At 39.2% G+C, this 21,809-nt stretch overlaps 1 protein-coding gene across 1 annotated transcript in view; it reads right to left on the minus strand.

Moving 5' to 3' along the window:
• Positions 1-21,809, minus strand: part of tex2 (testis expressed 2) — a 60,129-nt gene that overhangs the window by 21,044 nt on the left and 17,276 nt on the right. Inside the window, exons 3-5 of the mRNA XM_059347115.1 lie at positions 9,744-10,545; positions 8,157-9,164; positions 4,251-4,451 (exon numbers count right to left, since the gene is read on the minus strand). Of these exons, the coding sequence (XP_059203098.1) occupies positions 4,251-4,451; positions 8,157-9,164; positions 9,744-10,520 (1,986 nt within the window). The 5' untranslated portion in view covers positions 10,521-10,545. The remainder of the gene's footprint in view (positions 1-4,250; positions 4,452-8,156; positions 9,165-9,743; positions 10,546-21,809) is intronic.

Genomic DNA, 21,809 nt, shown 5'->3' on the forward strand with positions numbered 1-21,809 from the left:
CACATTAAAGCAACAATGTTAGACTGTGTCCTTGTTGATTTGAATGGGATGTCCATTCTAATCTTAATTTATTTCTATGAGTAATACTTTGCAGACTATAAATATTATGTGGTAGACTTGCCCCGGGGTGTGAGTGGCAGCAACTGGCGGCTTGAAAACATAAACCGGAGAAAACAATGCAGGCAGGAAAACAAGACAATGACTCATGACTCTATTATGGAGTTATTTTGATCTAACTCAAAGCTTAATACGTCTTTAACCCTTTGGACTTTGGGGCTATTCTGTTTGATTTTTACTCCTTTTCATTCTGTCTGTAGAAACGCCTTAAAAAGTTCAACCTGCCATGTTGGTATCATTGTTTTCAGCAAAACCTCACCTATATGACCTGATTATTATTATTTTCATTTTGACTTACTGGATCAACATTTTGAACACAAAAACACACAAATTTGTTTTTTTTAAAAACCCAATAAAACTACAAAAAACACATAAAAACACACAAAACACACAAAAGAAAGACAAAAAAAACCACACAAAAAATGACAAAAAAACAACAACAACACAAAAAACAGAAAAACAAAAAATATCCATTTTTTCTGTCATACTTCATGAAGAAAAATAGTTTTTGTATTATTACATCAAGTTTGCACACATGGGTTAAAAATGACCTTGTGCATTAGAAGCGTAGTGATACAAAAAGTGATTCACTAAATTAACAATTTCAGTATATGTGTAACTATGTTTGTCTTATTTTGAAGGTTTAACTTTAAAAGAGTTGTTAGAACCACCAGATTACATTGGAAAATCATATATTTTAACATCTGAGACTCATTAGAGCCACCAAATAATAATTCCCATTGGAAAAACACCAATTTAACAAAACAGGATAGTTAATATTTGTGTCTTCTTTGTCAGGTTTTAAATTGGTGACAACATATAAACACCTTCTAATGCACAACATGGGTCAAAAATGACCTTGTGCATTAGAAGCGTAGTGATACAAAAAGTGATTCACTAAATTAACAATGTAAGTATATGTGTAACTATGTTTGTCTTATTTTGAAGGTTTAACTTTAAAAGAGTTGTTAGAACCACCAGATTACATTAGAATATTTTATAATAATACATATTTTAACATTTGAGACTTATTAGAGCCACCAAATAATAATTTACATTGGAAAAAACACCAATTTAACAAACTAGGATAGTTAATATTTGTGTCTTCTTTGTCAGGTTTTAAATTGGTGACAACATATAAACACCTTCTAATGCACAACATGGGTCAAAAATCACCTTGTGCATTAGAAGCGTAGTGATAAAAAAAAGGGGATTTTATTCAAAAGTAAGAAATGGAAACAAAAAATTAGAATGTATGACGATCAAAAACAAGTTATTTGAGGAAAAGCTGCAATACTGAATGATGTAATGAATTTATTGCAAAGATATAGAACATAAAAACTCAGTCGGGTCACTTTAGACCATGTTGTGCATCAAAGGGTTAAAGGAGCCGTTCGGTTAGAGAGAAAAAGTAAGCGAGGGTATCTGCTGATGAGGCAGCCATGATGACCCTCTGCTCCATGATACGTCCTCTTACTGTCCTGCCTTCAGACACACCAAACCACCGAGTCAGCACAACGCTACACTAGATCCAGAGCTGTGTGTACGGGGTCAGCGACCTGTGATATCCACTCCATGTTCACACACACTGAGACTCTGAGGAATGAGCAGCTCTGCCTCTGAACTTGACCTATTAGCAAACATGCACTCAGGCAAAGGCAGATATGAGGCGACGTGTGCTTGATGTCCTGATCTGTTAAAATTAACGTCAAAGACACAAATACACTGAGCAGCCAGCAGACACACACCAAGGTTATAATAGTTCTGGATTTTTCATTAGTTTTAGTTTTAATTTTGATGTGAATGTTTGTTTTTTGTCAGTGTTTGTAAGTGTTTTGTCATTATGTGTCTTTTTTTGTTGTTGTAATTTTGTGTCTTTTGTGGTAATTCTGTGTATCTTTTGGTCATTTTGTGTCTTTTCTTAAAAGTAATTTAGTGTTTTTGAGTCATTTTGTGTCTTTTTTTGTAATTTGTGTCTTTTATGGGTCATTTTGTGTCTTTTTTTGTTGTTGTAATTTTGTGTCTTTTTTGGTCATTGTGTGTCTTTTTTTTATAATTTTGTGTCTTATGTGGTAACTCTGTGTATCTTTTGGTCATTTTGTGTCTTTTTTGGTCATTTTGTGTCTTTTTTTAAGTAATTTAGTTTTATTTCTGTCACTTTGTGTCTTTTTTTTGTAATTTGTGTCTTTTTTGGGTCATTTGGTGTCTTTTTTAAGTAATTTAGTTTTATTTCTGTCATTTTGTGTCTTTTTTTTTTTAGTAATTTTGTGTCTTTTTTTGGTCATTTGGTGTCTTTTTTGTTGTTGTTGTAATTTTGTCTTTTTTTTTAATAGTAATTTTGTGTCTTTTTTAAGTAATTTAAAAGACACAAATACACTGAGCAGCCAGCACACAACAAGGTTATAGTAGTTTTGGATTTTTCATTAGTTTTAGCCTGGCTAACACCAGACTATATCTAGTCTGGAAACGAGCTATTCATTTCTCCGTAGAGGAGGTGTGGTTTACGATCCTCCGGAGCTGTTTATTGGGCGCTAAGAATGTCTATCAAAAGCGTCTGTAGGTAGCTCTTAGCCAATCGTATCAGTTATACCAGATGACGTATGTAGAGCGACAGAAATTGATGTTTACATAGCCAGACTAGCCCATCTCTACTTTGAGACTAAAATGCTCAATTCTGCTTCTGCAACGTTTTTCTGCAGCATGTTCTGACTCTGGCTGCTCACAGTCTACCATAGTGTTGGTGTGTGTGTGCGTGTGTGTGTGTGTGTGTGTGTGTGTGTGTGTGTGTGTGTTGCTTGCTGCTTTGCTTCTCCAGTTCTCGCTTTCTGCAAGATTATTTATTTTTACGCCTTATTTCCCCTCATGTTATTCAGCCACACACAACCACTGAATCTTGCTGAATAAATGTTACCAAAAGAAAAGAAGGGTTTAGTTTTAGGGTTGAGAAGATTTGGAAGAGTCACAACTTCAGTGCAAAAGTAAAAAAAAAAAAAAAATCACAGTTTGCATTATTCACTTTAGCTCTTTGGCTTTTGAGAGTTTGGAGACCAAAATCCCAATAAATCTCAACTGTGTTCAAATCTCTGACAAAAAAAACAAGAGTTCAGATTTATACATTAAGGAAAGAAGGAAACACAAAGTCTAAGCAATAAAAACCCAAAGAGCTGATAATTAGAGTAAAAATGTGTTCTAATAAGTGACTCTTTATATAATAATCATGTTTAATTTGTTGGAATTAAACAGTATAGCAATGAAACTATGATCTTTTTTGTACAAATTTGATCTTGCTTCCAAACTTTTGGCCTGTAGTGTTACGGCTGGCTGCCATTCTTCATTTGTTGTATTGTTTCTCTGCATTACTCTGTTATTTATGTAAATCCAGCTGTGAGGTTGCCCGGAGTTCATTGGACCTTCTGCAGCTGTGAGAACGCCTACTTCCTGGTTGCCTCTACTCGTCTGTGATTGGTGCGGCGGAGATTCCTGCGAGTCAGCCAATCAGGACTCTTCAATCAACAGACTGCACCTCATAAAAGGCTCATGTGTCCACAGTTCATGGCGGCTGTGAGACAGTGAACAGTCTGCCTTTACTGTTGGGTCCACATCAATTTATGTAATTAGGAGAGTTGTATTATTGTGTGTTGCAGCAGTTTTGCTTGACTGTCTGAGGGGGTTCAGACAGTGTTTTTTTTGGACTCTTTGTAAATTCTGTAGTTTGTAAATTTGTTAGATAAAGAACACCAAGAGTTTGGACACCCTTTGTTTAAAGTTTAGTTTGTTTTGTCTCTTGTTTTCTGAAAGCTTATGGGTGCTGACCTCCTTTTGTTCCTTAGAGTTTTCTTTAAGCCAAGAGCTTGGTAGTTAATTTATTTTACTTTGTACATTGTATTGCTTAATTGTCAGCCCCCATACAGCCTCCTTTTGTTAAATTGTGTTGTATAAGAGCACTCTTACTACTAGTTAAATAATCTACTGGTTAAATAAACACCTGATTTAACCAGAACTGCCCAGTGTTGCGTTCCACCTCATTTCTAATCCTTTTACATGTTACAGCTCTCAAAATCGAGCCTGGTCGTAACAGTAGTGTACAGTCTGAAATTGCTGCATCTCTCTCATACTCAGCAGCAGCAGCTCACCTTGCTGTCGGTCAGGTCGTAGATCTTCTGGCTGATGTAGGTGACGTCAGGTTTGGGCTCGTTGTGAGTGGCGCGGCGGGAAATGTTCCTGTTGGGTTTGGACAGACGCAGGACGGAGCCCTCCAGACGGACGTAGACGGAGTGGGTCAGGGTGGCGTGGTACATCTCAGGGTCGTAGCAGTGGATCTCGTTCATCCAGCCCTGAGAGAGGAGAGAGGAGAGAGGAAGAGTTTAGACTGACACAAAGTATTCTCAAAGCACAAACAGAAGATTTTAAGGTACCGATTTACTAACAGGTAGAGTTTTTTGCACTGCAAAAAAAGGTGTGTCTAAAAACCAGATCAAACAGTAAATCTGAGGGAAATGATCTTGCTGCATGGACAGATAATTTACCTTGACAAGATTTCTTAAATTAAGATTATTCAATCTAGAAATAAGCATGTTGAACACTTAAAATAAGAATTTAACTCTTAAAACAAGATAAATTACAGTGATGACCAAGATACCAAGATAAAAAAAACACTTTAGATTTAGAAGAGTTAGATAATTTATCTTGTTTTAAGAGTTAATTTCTAGTCAATTAATTTTATATATATATATATATATATATATATATATATATATATATATATATATACATACATATATATATACTGTATAAAGACAAATAAATAGAGCTTTTCAGACATGTATATGTATCTGTGTGTGTGTGTGTGTGTGTGTGTGTGTGTGTGTGTGTGTGTGCCTGTGTGTAAAGATGTACTTATTTTTCTTTTATTTATCTTTTTACCACCATGATTATGTTTTGTAGTTATAATTGCCCCCCCCCCCCCCCCCCCCCTTTTTTTCCCTTTTTCCTTCCAGTTATTTATTTATTATTTTTATCATCATTATTATTAGGGATGCACGATATTGGATTTTTTGCCGATATCGGATATGCCGATTTCTTACAACTCATTTAGCCAATTATACTATCTTTATACGATGTGATACATGATTATGTATCAGATACTGATATATTTTTCCGCACAACTAATACTCACAATCAGGGCAAATTTGGCCAGTTTCCCAATTGACATAATAAGTAAACATAACCTGTGTTCACTGGGAACATGTGAAAAGTGCAACTGTGCAGCAATTAAACCCAAATTGAATAAAACTACATGAACCTTACAGACTGCTGCTTAAATTATTGTTGTTGTTTTCTTGTATGTGCCTTCTTGTTCTATGTTGTTCACCGTTTGTAAATTAACAAAATGTGCAATAAACATGTTTAAACAAAAAAAAAAGGGCCACAAAGTTCATGGAACACAACAAAAGATAAATGGGGCATCTGAAACACTGACTCTTTGTTGAAGAAAAGAAAAGAAAAGAAAAGAAAAGAAAGATGAAGAGAAAGTGTGTCCCCACTGCTCCTGCCCTGCTCTCGTCCTCTCTGGGGTCTATCGTTCAGACGATGTCCCATGTTCTCGCTCCTCTTTGGGAACAGCTGTGTCCTCCAGCCATCAGGCTTCCTGAGCAACAGCTTGGCCCACACACACACACACACACACACACACACACACACACACACACACACACACACACACACACACACACACACACACACACACACACACACACACACACACACACACACACACACACACACACACACACTCGTACACATGCTTACATAACCCCCTCAAACTACTGAATATTTCTCTTCTAACAGAGTTTCCACAGCACTGAATGAGGTTAACTGAGAAAGGGGAGGATCAGGGGTCTCAAACTCAAATTACCTGGGGGCTGCTGGAGGCAGTATCAAAATGACCAAAAAAAAGATACAAAATTACTTAAAAATAGACACAAAATGACAGAAAAAAAAACTAAATTACTTTAAAAAGACACAAAATTACCAAAAAAAGACACAAAATGACTGAAAAAACACTACATTACTTAAAAAAGAACAAAATGACAAAAAAAAGACACAGAATTACCAAAATACACAAAAATATATTTTTTAAAAAGACTGCTAAAAAATTGCTGAAAAAAGACACAAAATTATTTTTAAAAAACCCACAACATTACCAAAAAAAAGACACAAAATCACTAAAAAAAAAAAAAAGACACACAAAATTACCAAAAAACCCACAAAATTATTTTTTGGAAAAAAAAGACACAAAATTATTAAAAAGACACAAAATTATTAAAAAGACAAAATTATTAAAAAAAGACACAAAATTACCAAAAAAAAAGGACACAAAATCACCCAAAATAAATTAAAGGGACCTTCCACACACAACACGGTAAAGTGCCATTCATATAAAACTCACATTAAACTTTCATATCAAGGTGGGGGCCACAAAATATCGTCACGAGGGCCGCAATAGGCCCGCGGACCACAAGTTTGAAGACATTGGGACGAAATATGGCAGACCTTAAGAAAAATAACAGGATACGAGATACCCAAATCTTGTAAGGTACTGTAGCCTACTTGGGACAAAGAGGATCAGTATCAGGAAAAAAAGTGCAATAAAATCCCTGTATGTTGCTGCTGGTCCCCATGAGGCCATGTAGGGTTTAATCCAACCTCCACCTTATCACTCCCAAAGGAGACGCTGTGAGCAAAGCCAATTCAACTGAAACAACAGGGGAAATTTCAGTGCTTTGCTGGTGTGAAAATGAAGAACATGTCGTCTTAAGATACAAATCAGAAGGTCTTTGGAACCACAATGATGCCTCCTACAACATAGCTAACCCTTGATAGTGAACAAACAGACGTGTTGCAGGCTGTGGATGGTTTCTCCGAGGCATGAGAAGATAAAAAGAGGTGACATAGAAATATATTACACAGATGCTATCAACTGTGTAAACCTATAAGACCTGATCTAATATAGATTATCTCCACTCTTGGCTATAAAGAGGTGCTTTTCCCATCCATCCATCCATTTTCCTCCGCTTATCCGAGGCCGGGTCGCGGGGGCAGCACACCGTTTTCCCTCAGAGAGCCACGGCCTCAGACCTGGAGGTGCTTTTCCCAAGTTTGCGTTAAAATCTGTAGCTTTCCAGTAAATCTGCTCAAAGCAAGCAGCTTAACCCCTTAACGATTCGATGGCCTGTCTGCAGACCTGGTCAACAAACTGTCTTTCAGTGTCTGCAGCAGAATCAAATTTTAAAGTTGGGGTGAAAACTAGAAAACCAACGAAATGGTACCAACCACTTTATTCTAGCTTGTCAGAAATTGTACTAAATAATACTCCAAAATTTGGCTACATTTTGGCAAGGGAAAACTGGTATGGTCATTTTAAAAAAGGATCCCCTTGACCTCTGACCTCAAGATATCTTAATGAAAATAAGTTCTATGGGTAACAACATGTCCAACATTTTTATATATCATAAAATAGTGTATTTAAATATTTCTGCATACTGGGGTCCCGAATCTTGGAATTGCATATATGGCTATAACTGGAAAGCTGAGACTTTTGCTGATTCAATTCTCTCAATTTTATTCAAGCATAGGGCTGAGCGATATGGACCAAAAGTCATATGTCTTTTTTTTTGTAATTTTGTGTCTTTTTTTGTAATTTTGTGTCTTTTTTTTGTAATTTTGTGTCTTTTTTTGTAATTTTGTGTCTTTTTTTTGTAATTTTGTGTCTTTTTTGTAATTTTGTGTCTTTTTTTAGTAATTTTGTGTCTTTTTTAAGTAATTTAGGGGTTTTTTTCTGTCATTTTGTGTCCTTTTTTAGTAATTTTGTGTCTTTTTTTGGTCATTTTGATACTGCCTCCAGCGGCCCCCAGGTAATTTGAGTTTAAGACCCCTGTCTTAGAGCCAATAAAGCGAGGACACCTGTTAAAAATGCTAAGGTTGTTGAGTCACACAACGACAAGTCCATTCTCGTCTACCATCGCCGTTGTTTGTCTCACCTTGAAGGTTCCTGGTTCTTTGATATCCAGCTGGGCCACGTTCCAACACTCTGTCCTCTGCCTCCCTCTCCTTGTCCCTGACGAGGAGCGTCGAGGAGACGACATCCAGAGGACCAGTAAGGCCAACATGAACCCAGCGACCACCCCATGAACCACCGCACACACATACGGAGGCACTGGGAGGATTATATACCAGTACACCAACTGGGCCAGGAAGATGAGGCCAGTCACAGGCACAGGCTCAAACTCTTCCTCCTCCTCCTCCTCCTCCTCCTCTTTCTCCTCCTCCTCTGTGTCGAGCTCACTGCACATCCCAGTGCTCCCAGTATGGGGCTGCCTGAACCCGGGGCGATCCCCGTCCGGCGTCTCCGTATCGGTACACAACTCAAAGTCTTCGCTGTAGAGTTCGCAGAAGTCCTCGTCTTCCTGCCGGGCCACCAGGGCCGACATGGAGCAGCGGCCCAGCGTCAGAGAAGGAGACTTGGGGAAAGTGGAGGAGGAGGAGGAGGAGGCGTGGGAGAGAGTTGGAGCTGGAGCCAACGACGGGAAGGAGAAAAAAACCGAATCGGGGCCCTTTCCTGTGGGGGTCTCCTCCTCTTCGGCCCCTTCCTCCTCCTTGATGCTGTAGTTGTTGTTGCCTTCCGCGTGCCCGTTTACCGCCGCCACGCCGCTGAGCTCCGACGCGCTCGAGGAGAGCGACTTGGCCCGATGGGCGCCGCTTCCGACGCCTCCCACGCCCGATTCATCCCCCATGATCTTACTGAAGAGCTGCAGGGGGTCCGACATCACCTCCGACAGCCGCCGCTTGGTGTCCTCGATCCTGGCCTCCACCTCCTGGACCTTGAAGAAAGACCGACCGTCCGGGGACATGATAGGGGACGAGGGCGCCGTTTTGGAGTCTCCACCTGCTTTGGTAACGACGACGGGGCTGGAGCATAAACGAGGCTGGGAGAACTGTTTGAAGAGCTGCATGTTGCGAGGCGGAGGCCTCTGGGAGGGCTGCTGCTGCTGATGGTGGAGATAGTGACACAAAAAGACACAAAATTACAAAAAAGATGATTAAAAAAAGACACAAAATTACTAAAAGACTCAAAATTACCAAAAAAAAGACAAAATTACAAAAGAAGACACAACATGACCAAAAAAGACACAAAATTACAAAAAAAACACAAAACTACAAAAAAGATAATTAAAAAAGACACAAAATTACCAAAAAGACACAAAATTACAAAAAAAGACAGAAAATTACACAAAAACATAATTTAAAAAGACCAAAACAATGACCAAAAAAAGGACAAAATGACCAAAAAAGACACAAAATTACAAAAAAAGACACAAAATTACTAAAAATTAAAAAGACACAAAATTACAAAAAAAAGACACAAAATAAAAAAAAAAAAGATAATTAAAAAAAACACAAAATTACAAAAAAAGATAATTTAAAAAGACACACAATGACCAAAAAAAAGTCAAAATTACTAAAAAGAAAAACACAAAATGACCAAAAAAAGACAAAATTACAAAGAAAAAACACAACGTGACCAAAAAATGCATGTAGCGAGGCGGAGGCCTCTGGGGTTGTCGTACCTGCTGCTGATGGTGCAGATAGTGATGAAGAGGACCTTCTTGGTGTTCCGGCGGCTTCGAGGCGTCCGTGGAAAGAGACTTAACGAAAGATTTCATTAAGTGGCGGTGGCGAGCGTGCGACGGTGCAACAGTCGTGGGGGCCGGAGCGGTTTCTCGGGACTCCACGTCGTTGGACAGGGAGCGGACCAGGCTGAGGAACGGCTTGGAGGAGGACAAGGCTGCAGACTTGCAAGGCGAGGAGGAGGAGGAGGAGGTGGAGCTTGTGCACGGGGGTCGGTCAGAAGGCCAGGAGGAGCTGGCAGGAGGCGTGGAGCTCAAATGTGGGTGTGAGGAGGTGGGGATAATAGTCATGGCTGCAGAAGGTGTATGTGCATGGAGGTCTGAGGGGTTGGATGCAACAGGGAGCACAGCAGCTCCATAGGAGGAGGAGGAGGTCTCCACACCAGGAGGTTCAAACAGCAGCTCCTCTTTGGCCTCCAACGCCGTGGTGACCGTCTGGTCGTCGACCCCCGCAGCTTCTACACCTCCAAGAACAAGAAGTGCACCGTCCGGCTCACATTTAGTGTCCTCGGCAGATCCGAGAGGCACGCCGCCGCCGTAGAGCTCCTCTTCCTCGTCGTCTTCCTCCTTCCCCAGAGCGGAGAAGTGGATGGTGATGGTGTCGCGGGAGAGGGAGCGCTGCACCTGCAGCTTGGGTCCAGGGGCGTGGTGGCGAGGGGGAGGAGCGTCAGCATGCTGGCCGCCACTTCCCCTGCTGCTGCTGCCCTGACTGCTCATCACCACCCGGCACAGGGCTCACCGCCTGCAGGAGACAGAGACGCTGTTAGTGACCACAGGAGGACTCAGACGTTGGTGTGAAAGGTCGGTGCAAAAAATTGCAGTGCAAAGCAGCGATTTGATTGAATAACTTCAGAGATCCCCACATGCTCTACACACTTTCCATTAGGGCTGCATGATTATGGCCAAAATGATGTTCAATGATTCTTTTGATCAATATTGCAATCACGATTATTAATCATGATTATTCATCATGTTAGGGAAAACATCTGTATTTTTATTGCGCTACTTTTAGTGTGTGTACAGAGTGTCTGGTGCTTGTTGTAAACAAACAGAGATCGCTAAGTGAACACCTCCTGCAGCAGTAGCACATACACACTGTACTGCTACAGAGCTAACTGTTAGCCTGTTAGCACATACACACTGTACTGCTACAGAGCTAACTGTTAGCCTGTTAGCACATACACACTGTACTGCTACAGAGCTAACTGTTAGCCTGTTAGCACATACACACTGTACTGCTACAGAGCTAACTGTTAGCCTGTTAGCAATATGCAGACTGGACGCTAAGGGGTTAACATCCCCTCCGGCTCTGCAGCTGGGAGAGACTGCTGCAGGAGGACTGTGCCGCTTCGACTCCTTCTTACTGGGAATTGCCGTGTCTACAGCTGGCTCGCTACGCTGCCGTTCCGCGCTCGGTGGGAATTCACGCCGGGCAGAGGACGGAGCAAAACAGCGGTGCAGCCGTTCCGTGTCCGGTGGAAATCCCCAGTTAAGAAGAGTAAGAAGGAGTCTCCAATAAAACCAGAAAAAGTCACTGGATTTGTCGCCAGTTGCTTTTTGTTAAAAATAGTGGCTAAGGGGGTCTAAAAAGTTGCTAATTATAGCAACAAAGTTGCTAAGTTGGCAACACTGCTTCGCCGGCTTTTACAAATGGCGCTTGTTGTTGTGGCATGTAGTACTACGTCACATCCTGCTTAGCGTTCTATCCAATCAGCAACCAGGCTTTTTTCAGGGGAGAAACACAGCCCCGCCCCCTGGTGGTTGGTGGACTACTGGTGTAGAAAGTGCTTGATTAGATATGCAGGAGAGACGCATTTTAAAATGGAAATATCGCTGACGATCAGGTTAATTTAATCGGAGCGGCCAAAATCGTGATCACGATTAAAATTTGATTAATTGTGCAGCCTTACTTTCCATGCACACATTAGATAGGACAGAAAAGAAACAGCCTTGCAGCTCTCTATTCGTCCTAATGGGAGCAGACTGGACAGGTACGTCCATGCTCCTGATCCATTAGCCCTCATTATGCACGGCTCCAGCTGACAGACTGAGCTGCTCTCAGGATTTGGCCTCTCGCTGCTCTCTGTCTTACCAGCATCATACTCACTCACTCACTCTCTCCTGCTATGGAGACATTGATTAATGGGTTACTTCAGAACACATGAGCCTTGAGGAGAAGTACCATCAGCATTAAGCTGTATTTACCTCCACCCTCCACAGGGGGCAGGCTGCAGCTGACTTAATGCACAAAACAAAGGAATGAATGCAGCTCTGACTAGTGGATGGAGAATCATACGGATTTAGTGGTGAAGCTCCATGAAGCTTTGAAGTTTTCCATCCAATTGGTGCAAAAAAGGTTAATTTCTCGAGGCTTCATGTGCATTAAAAAAACAACCTTTATTGTCATTTCAACTATTTGTGATGGCCTTTTGGCTGACTTGCAACAGTGTCAGCATGGGAATGGGAACAATGCGTATCCACGGCAACGTGTCAATAAAGTTATATATAACGTTATATAGATATAAAAAAGGACATTTAGCAATTTGGTCTCATAACTTTGACCCTTTCACTGTATTTTCACTTCATGACAGTTTATTTGAATGTTTTGTTCAGTAAATGTCTTGTTCAGCGTTTGGTTGGACTAACCAGGCCGCAAATTCCACTCTACAGAAATAATTTATACATAGAAACGTAGGAAAATTAGTCTTCTCCCTCACAATCCTCTGGTAAAGCTGTCAGAGTTATAGTTTGGGCGTACGACGCACAGATGATCCACCAACACCACCAACAGCCTCATTGGCTCCCATATTAAAAACGCAGGAATATTTCTGAAAAAGGGAGATGTAACAGTTTTTTGAGATCGCTCTAACAAAGCTATTTTTTCATTTTTTTTAGGTATTATGGTTTGGCCAAAAATGGTTTCTGTTCGAGGCCAGAAATTCCAGTTTGTCCACCTCTGCTGTCACTGTGCCGGAACAGGTGGCAGTTAATTCTGTTGATTGCTTTGATCTGATTGTCTTTGATCTTTGATGTGATTACAGTTACAGACACACACACACACACACACACACACACACACACACACACACACACATTTTGAGGTTAAAGGTCATAGGTTGCTGCATAACTAAATACTTGAAAAGGAATGCTTGTTGTGGGTGTGCTCCTTGTATATTATATAATATTATAACATTACTAGTATTAATTGTTATAAATCTCTGAAGAATCTCATCATAGTGTACACACACCGGCAGTAGCCCCCGTGGCCCTTTCACAATTTCCCCAGAGGAAATTTTCTAGTTAGTGTCTGTAATTTAGTCCTAAACCAAATCTTTTACTAGGCTATAACTGTCGTGTATTGCATTATTTCTGTGCTTTATGGGATCGTAAAAGACATAAGCATATACATAAATATAACAAACCCTCCTCCCCCACCCACGCATAACAATATGCAGGACATAATCACACTACAAAGCAGCTGTTAGGCTCCAGTGATCACAGGAACAAGGCGTCCATTGTATCGTCTCAACACGGCGGAACAAAGTCATTCATCATGCAGTGATTTCACTGAATGAGGCCTCAAGTTGTTATTGAGTTATTGTGCCTGTTTATTCTTCCACATCGCATAGAGTCCATCATCCCTGGTTAGCATTATCAAACAGGCAGCACACACACACAAACAAGCTGTTTGCACACACACACACACACACACTGAGTCAATCTGCTGGTTGATAGAAACGTCCTGTGTTTAAGTCTTTTTGGTCATTTAATGACTTTTTTTGGTCATTTTGTGTGTTTTTTTATGTCACTTTATGTTTTTATAGTCATTTTGTGTCTTTTTTTGTCATTTTGTGTCTTTTTTTGATCATTTTGTTTCCTTTTCTGGTCATTTTGTGTCTTTTTTTGGTCATTTTGTGTCTTATTTGGCCATTTTCTGCCTTTTTTTTCATCATTTTGTGGTCAATTTGTGTCTTTTTTGGTAATTTAATGACTTTTTTTGGTCATTTTGTGTGTTTTTTTATGTCACTTTATGTTTTTATAGTCATTTTGTGTCTTTTTTTGTCATTTTGTGTCTTTTTTTTGGTAATTTTGTGTCTTTTTTGGTCATTTTGTGTCTTTTTTTGGTCATTTTGTATCTTTTTTGGTCATTTTGTGTCTTTTTGGTCATTTTATGTATTTTTTTCGTCATTTTGTGTATTTTTTTGATAATTTTGTTTCCTTTTCTGGTCATTTTGTGTCTTCTTTTAGTCATTTTGTGTCTTTTTGGTCTTTTTGTGTCTTTTTTGGTCATTTTGTGTCTTTTTTTGATCAATATGTGTCTTTTTTAGCCAATTTGTATCTTTTTGTGGTCATTTTTTGTCATCCCTGGTTAGCATTATCAAACAGGCAGGGTGACACAAGCACACACAAACAAGCTGTTTGCACCCACACACACACACACACAGAGTCAATCTGCTGGTTGATAGAAACGTCCTGTAATGGAAGGAGCAGGGAGACAACAGAGCAGTTAGCTTGTGTGATTGTCTGCATTTCTGAGAAAGCCCCGGCGGCCCTCGGGGCTCTCCGCTTGGCACTGCATCTCCAGAGATTGTATTAGCTGGGATGGAATAACAGAGCGTTTGACTTTCCCAGCCAGCCTTTCACTTGGCTCTGCTACAGTGGCTTTTGTGTGTGTGTGTGTGTGTGTGTGTGTGTGTGTGTGTGTGTGTGTGTGTAGCTTCTGCCATGGCTGTGCTAGGGGCACGGCAGATCGAATAAAAACAAGAAAAGACAGAGACAGAAAAAAAGAGCAACAAAAAAAGAAGAAAGATGGAGAGCCACGGGGGGTCTGTAGAGGCTGCAGACGACCTTTCAGAAACAAGCTTTTGAAGTGGGATTCACTTAAAGAAGCCAGAGATGGAGAGAGAGAAAAGGGGGAGAATCATTTTGTGGTCAATTTGTGTCTTTTTTGGTCATTTTGTTTCCTTTTTTTGGTCCTTTTGTTTCTTTTTAGGGCCACTGTGTTAAAGTGTTCATGTGTTTTAGTCTTTTTGGTCATTTAATGTCGTTTTTTGGGTAATTTTGTGTCTTTTTTTTTGCCTTTTTCAGTCTTTTTTGTCATTTTGTGTCTTTTTTGGTCATTTTCTGTCTTTTTTTGGTCATTTTCTGTCTTTTTCGGTCATTTTCTGTCTTTTTTTAGTCATTTTGTGTCTTTTTTGTCAATTTGTGTCTTTTTTGGTCATTTTGTTTCCTTTTTTGGTCATTTTGTGTCTTTTTTAGTCATTTTGTATCTTTTTTTGGTCATTTTGTGTCTTTTTCTGGTCATTTTGTGTCTTTTCTGGTCATTTTGTGGTCAATTTGTGTCTTCTTTGGTCATTTTCTTTCCTTTCTTTGAGAATGACACAGACGTGATGGAGAGGAGAGAGAGGGGAGGAGGGAGGAGAGGAACGAGTGGGGAGACAGAGCCACGGAGATGGAAGAGGTTGTTGTCGTCACCAAAGCCTGAAGGACGGATTAAAGCGCTGTGGAGGTCGACAGGGTGAGAAACGAAGGATGGCTCCAAGTTTTCCTGGTTTTAGAGGGTGCAGCCGAAAGGCACATCATCATGCAAAACTAATGAATAAAAGTCTTTACTGCTTCTCTACTGAAGTCCAAGGGTAAAAAGTGTACCAGCCCTGGCACAAAGGCAGAATTCAATTGAAAGACATCATCAACAATTTAAGAATTACTTATTTTAAAGCACAAATGTCAAACATTTACTGGTTCCAGTCTCTTAAATACAGTAAATAAATTTCACAACCTTTTGGGCTTTTTATGGACTAAATGATCATTGGTTAATGGAGAAAGTAATTGCCTGATTTATTGATAATGAAAGAATATTATAAAGATTGTTTTAACGGTCATTGCTACAAAATTACCAAAAAAGACACAAACTTATTAAAAAAGACACAACATTATTAAAAAATGAAAGAATATTATAAAGATTGTTTTAACTGTCATTGCTACAAAAGATACAACATAACCAAAGAAGACACAAAATGACCAAAAAAAGACACAAAATGACTAAAAAAGACACAACAAAAGACACAAAATGACTTACAAAGACTCAAAATGACTAAAAAAATAGACAAAATGACCCAAATTGTTACGCTAAACACACAAGACACAAATAAAATACAGTCACACTCAGGGCAGGCATTTCACGAGGAATTTGAATAGAAATTTGGCCTCGTGCCCTTAAAAAACATATCTGCCCTGAGGCCACGGGGGCCTTGATGCCCCGCCCACTGCCCCAGTTGGTTTTGGGGTTTTCTAGTCAACCTCTTTCCTGTCAACACAGCTTTGACACCTGCGACTTTTGAGGAAAAAAAGCATCTTTTGATGACATTCTTGGGTCATTTTGTGTCTTTTTTTAGTCATTTTGTGTCCTTTTTTGGTCATTTTATGTCTTTTTTTAGTCGTTTTGTGTCTTTTTTGGTCTTTTGTTGTGTCTTTTTTGGTCATTTTGTGTCTTTTTTAGTCATTTTGTGTCCTTTTTTGTCATTTTGTGTCTTTTTTGTCTTTTGTTGTGTCTTTTTTAGTTATTTTGTGTCTTTTTTTGGTCATTTTGTGTCTTTTTTGGTCATTTTGTGTATTTTTTTAGTCATTTTGTGTCTTCTTTTTGTCATTGCAGGTTGAATGAAGTGCAACCTGCACAATGTTTGCAGACACACCCACCGTTTTAGTTATTTCCTCTCATCAATGCACCACTGTCATTAAAAGCCCTGTGTTTGTTTTAGCCCCTTCTGGATGAGGATGAGGAGAGGAGTCTGGCACTGACACAAGACTCATCCAATTAATCAAAGCAAGCAGGGCCACTCTAATCAGCTAAAGCCAGAGAGAGAGAGAGGAGGGAGGTTAAAAGCAGCCCCGTATGAGAATGATATAAGAGGCTGAACAGACAGTAGAAAGGAAAATGGGAAGCAAAGTAAAAGCAGGACACTGGAGGGGGAAAAAGCAGAAAATGGCCCAGAAAAAAATCTGTGGTTAACTACCTCTGGGGTCTACGATCGTGCAGTCCAGATCACGAGAAGTTTAACAAAAAAACATTCAACATTGACATTCCTAGGTCATGTAAAACCAAAGATATGATAATAAGATAAGATAATAATGATAACATGTAATTTTGCACAGTTTGTTTTGAAGAGTTGCAGCTAACAGGGAAAAAAATGCCTATAAATATACATGTTTTTATGGGACTTTTTTGTATATAGTTTTATTATATTAAATTTTTACCTTTTTATATGTTCATATTTGTATCCTATGTTTACATTTTCAAGTTCCAAAACAGTTCATTGAGCATATTTGTGGTTTTATTGTAGTAAAAAGTATAATTTTTCAACTCGGATTTCATGATTTTTGTGTATTTTTACCATATACATGTAGCTTTCAAAATAAGAGCACGTGGATGTGTTAGCAGAGTCCACCATAGAATTTACAAGTAACTGTTAAAATATGACGCCTTAAATAAAACATAGCAGAACCCTTATTCTCCTTTACAATAATTAATTAAAATATGCAATGATTAAGATGGAATAGTGGCATTGAATGTGTGAGAGGCACCAAATTTAGGCTTTTAGGACAAAAATGTGCCCCCGGACCCCCTACTTTGTTTGGGTCCCCCCATCATAGTCTCAGAAAATCCTGTGGGAAACACTGGTTCTGTTTTTGGGTCCATCTCAAGTCAGTAAATTTGTTTAGCTGCACTTGGATTTTCATGTACATACTTTTTATTTATGTAAATATGTTGGTTACACTACAGTTCATTTAAAAATGAAAATAAAAAACATATTTTGGTTAAGGCATGGAGTGGAAAAATTACTTATTGAGTTGAAATAATTTGCTGACAGCTTCGTCCCCCCCAGTTAAAAAAAATCCCATCTGCGGCCCTGTGAAGGAGGCACTGAGTGGGTGCTGAAAGAGAAACGAAGATGTATTTATGGTCAGTAACAGTTTGTGCTGCCTGAAGCACACTGAGTCTCTCTTCTCTTGGCTGAGTGAAAACCAACAATTTAGTCAGTTTCTGAAGAGCCAAGAAGCTCTAAGTCTTAATTAATTTAATACCTTACAGCTGCGCCTCTTGCTACAGTTTTCTTTATTTTCTGTTTGTTTCGTTCATGCTTAAAACTGCAGTTGATATTCTGGGTCTGACAGATGCTGCAGCAGATCCCATATGTGCCCACTTTTCAGTCTCTTTCTTTTCTTTTTTTTTTGACAGAGCATCTCTGCATTTGATGGATGGGTCGATACCTCTGGACTGTCATATAGCCTGACAAATATCAGGCCCCGAGGAGGCGTGTGGAGTGGGAGGTGTGAGGACCGACTGTCCTTATACAAGAGTCTCACAGCTCCAGGTAGCATGGACCGGGCTACATTTTACCATTAAGGGATCTATGTTGTGATTGACAGGTCGCCACCACAGGGCTCTGTGTGTTTTCGTCTTAGAACTTTGACCTTTTCACAGTGTGTTTTCATGAAAGTAACATTTTGGCCACCTAAAAATGACTTGTTCAGTGTTCTGCTGTACTAAAAGACACCTTAGGGAGTTGGCCGTTTATTTAACCCTTTGATGCACAACATATTGACCCCCCTTCTAATGCACAACATGGGTCAAAAAATGACCCTTATATCTGATATCAATTTATTTTATAGTTGAATATTCCAAGTATTCTTTAAATATCTTGTTTTTGATAACAACAGATCATTATTTCTATTTTACCCCTCATACTTTATGAAGAAAAACAGTTTTTGTATTATTATATAGCTAACTACTTGGCGAAGTAGCTTGCTAAGATAACTACTTAGCCATGAAGTTAGCTAAGTAGTTAGCTTAGCAAGCTACTTAGCTAAATACTCAGCCAAGAAGTTAACTAAGTAGTTAGCTTAGCAAGCTACTTAGCCAAGAAGTTACCGAAGTAGTTAGCTTAGCAAGCTAATTAGCTATCTATTTAGCCAAGAAGTTAGCCAAGTAGTTAGCTTAGCAAGCTACTTAGCCAAGAAGTTAGCCAATACTGAATACTGAATGATGAAAATAATTTATTGCGAAGATATAGAACATAAAAACTCATACATATCGGGTCACTTTAGACCATGTTGTGCATCAAAGGGTTAAAATGAAGGATGCACCTTGCTAACAAAGCCAGCTAGCACTAACATTAGCTTAGCATTCTCCTCCCTCGCTCAACACTCACATCCAAATATGGTTCATTTTGCAATTAATGTTTTTCCAACCCAGTTTAGCTAAAACCACGGCCACTTCTGTATGACGAAATTCTAGAGTGTGCTGTGATTGGCTAGTACTTGTTACTTCATCACTGTAAATTTTATATTAATTCATATTTATTGAACATTTTCTTTTTTTTTTTATTGATTCATTACCCGGGGAACATAGGGATGACCCCAGGAGTACCACCTATCCCAGCACACTCATATGGAAGTGGCCATTGTTTTTAGCTAAGCTTGGTTGGAAAAATGTAGACATACAAAATGTGGCTCCAAAAACCAAGATGGCGACGGACAAAATGCCAAAATCTAGTCAATATAAACCAATTGGTGACATCTATTAATGTTATGAATTGCAGTGTAACTGCAGTAATTGCTGCTTTGGAAATGCAATGTTGTGTTTGTCTTTGTGGAAAACATGTCTGTGCTAATTCAGCTGCACGACACACCCGGAGATTCAATGACTAAAAGGTCATGCTAAATACCTGCATGATAACTTGTGGCTATTGATTATGAATAAATTGTAACATTGTTATGTGAGACGTTGCTGACTTTTGTGTAAATTGCAACCCGAAGGTTGACCTTCCTGAATCAATAGAGATGGAGGCCCGTCTTTAAATAATGCTAACCAAAGATTAAAGCTAACAATATGCTGCTGGTGGAGGACTGAATAATAGCATAGACACCTTGAAAGAGGAGCATATGAAAGGAGAAATAAGAGAAAAGTGTCAAAATAAAAGGTACATAAAAAGAGTACCTCACTGATTTAGCATTGCACTTCTTGATACAGTCTGACTCATAGAAAAAAATCGATACGAGAGGACCAGGGATATTATCTTTTTTATTGCATGCATTATTCTTTCTTGTCAAAACCTGGTACCTGTATTACCCACAATACAACTAAAAGTCCCTCTTAAAATCAAATGGACGCAGTATATCTGTATTTGTTGGGGCTATTTTAAGTCACGGATCAATACCAATGACTCATCAGTTACTTCAGCAGGTGCTGATATATTTTAGCTTTTAAAAACCCACTTTCAAGCCTCTGATTTGGAAATAACATCCACAGCTTTAGAATGACGAGGACGATGTGGGCTGAATAGACCATGCTGAAAAAATCATTTGCATCCTGATATATTCAGTGGGTGTTTAAGTTGGATTTTTGCTTGTTACACTGTAAAAAATGATAAATGGGTTAATTCAGTAAATGTATATATCAGCCAAAACAGGATTTTTTACAGGTTTTCTGTCCACTTTAGGCCCCCTAATCCAGGGGTCTCAAACTCAAATTACCTGGGGGCCACTGGAAGCAGTATAAAAATGATCAAAAAATGACTAACAAAAGACACAAAATGTATGAATGAAAAAAAACTAAATTACTTAAAAAAGACATAAAATTACAGAAAAAACTAAATTACTTAAAAAAGACACAAAATTACTTAAAAAAGACACAAAATTACCAAAAAAGACACAAAATTACCAAAAAAGACACAGAATTACCAAAAAAAGACACAAAATTACAAATAAAAAACACAAAATTACCAAAAAAGACACAGAATTACCAAAAAAAGACACAAAATTACTAAAAAAAGACACAGAATTACCAAAAAAGACACAAAATTATTAAAAAAGGACACAAAATGATTTAAAAAAGGATACAAAATGATTTAAAAAAGACACAAAGTGACCAAAAAAAGAGACAAAATGACCAAAAAAAGAGACAAAATTACCAAAAAAGACAGAAAATTATTAAAAAAGGACACAAATTGATTTAAAAAAAGACACAAAATTACCAAAAAAAAGACACAAAATTACCAAAAAAAGACACAAAATTACTGAAAAAAAGACACAAAATTACCAAAAAAAGACACAAAATTACCAAAAAAAGACACAAATTTATCCAAAAAAAGTAATTAAAGGGACCTTCCACACACAACACGGTAAAGTGCCATTCATATAAAACTCACATTAAACTTTCATATCAAGGTGGGGGCCACAAAATATCATCGCGAGGGCCGCAATTGGCCCGCGGGCCGCAAGTTTGAGACCCCTGATCTAATGTGTGCCAGAAGCGACCTAGTGAATGCTTCTCCTTTAGTAACGGCGTGCTGATGTGATTGGATGTGTCAGCAGGTGTCGGGACAGACTGACGGGACCTCTGCTGACAGACGGTACGTTGACATGCCAAGTTTCCACAGAAAGAGATCAAATGGAAAAGGAGAAAGGAGAAAAAGAGAAATGAAGGCGGGCGTCGGGACACATGGAGCAGATGACGGGGTGAGAAATGAGGCAGGAAGAAGAAAAATGGAGAGCAAGTCGAGTAAGAAGCAAGTCGGCGAAGCATTAAAAAGGGGAGGATGACAGAGGGATGATAGATCGGGTGAGACGGAGAGATAGAAGATGAACACAGGATGCTCAGACAGAGAGAGGGAGGGAGGGAGAGAGAGAGAGAGAGGGAGGGAGAGGGTTAGGGTTAGAGAGGGAGAGAGAGGGATGAGAGAGAGAGAGAGAGAGGGAGGGAGGGAGAGGGTTAGGGTTAGAGAGGGAGAGAGAGGGATGAGAGAGAGAGAGAGAGGGAGGGAGAGAGAGGGATGAGAGAGAGAGAGAGAGAGAGAGGGAGGGAGAGAGAGAGGGACGGAGAGAGAGAGGGTTAGGGTTAGGGTTAGAGAGGGAGAAAGAGGGATGAGAGGGACGGAGAGAGAGAGATAGAGAGAGGGACAGAGAGAGGGTTAGGGTTAGAGAGGGATGGAGAGAGAGATAGAGTGG

Source organism: Centropristis striata, chromosome 13, assembly GCF_030273125.1.
Source record: "Centropristis striata isolate RG_2023a ecotype Rhode Island chromosome 13, C.striata_1.0, whole genome shotgun sequence".
NCBI classification, from domain to species: Eukaryota; Metazoa; Chordata; class Actinopteri; order Perciformes; family Serranidae; genus Centropristis; species Centropristis striata.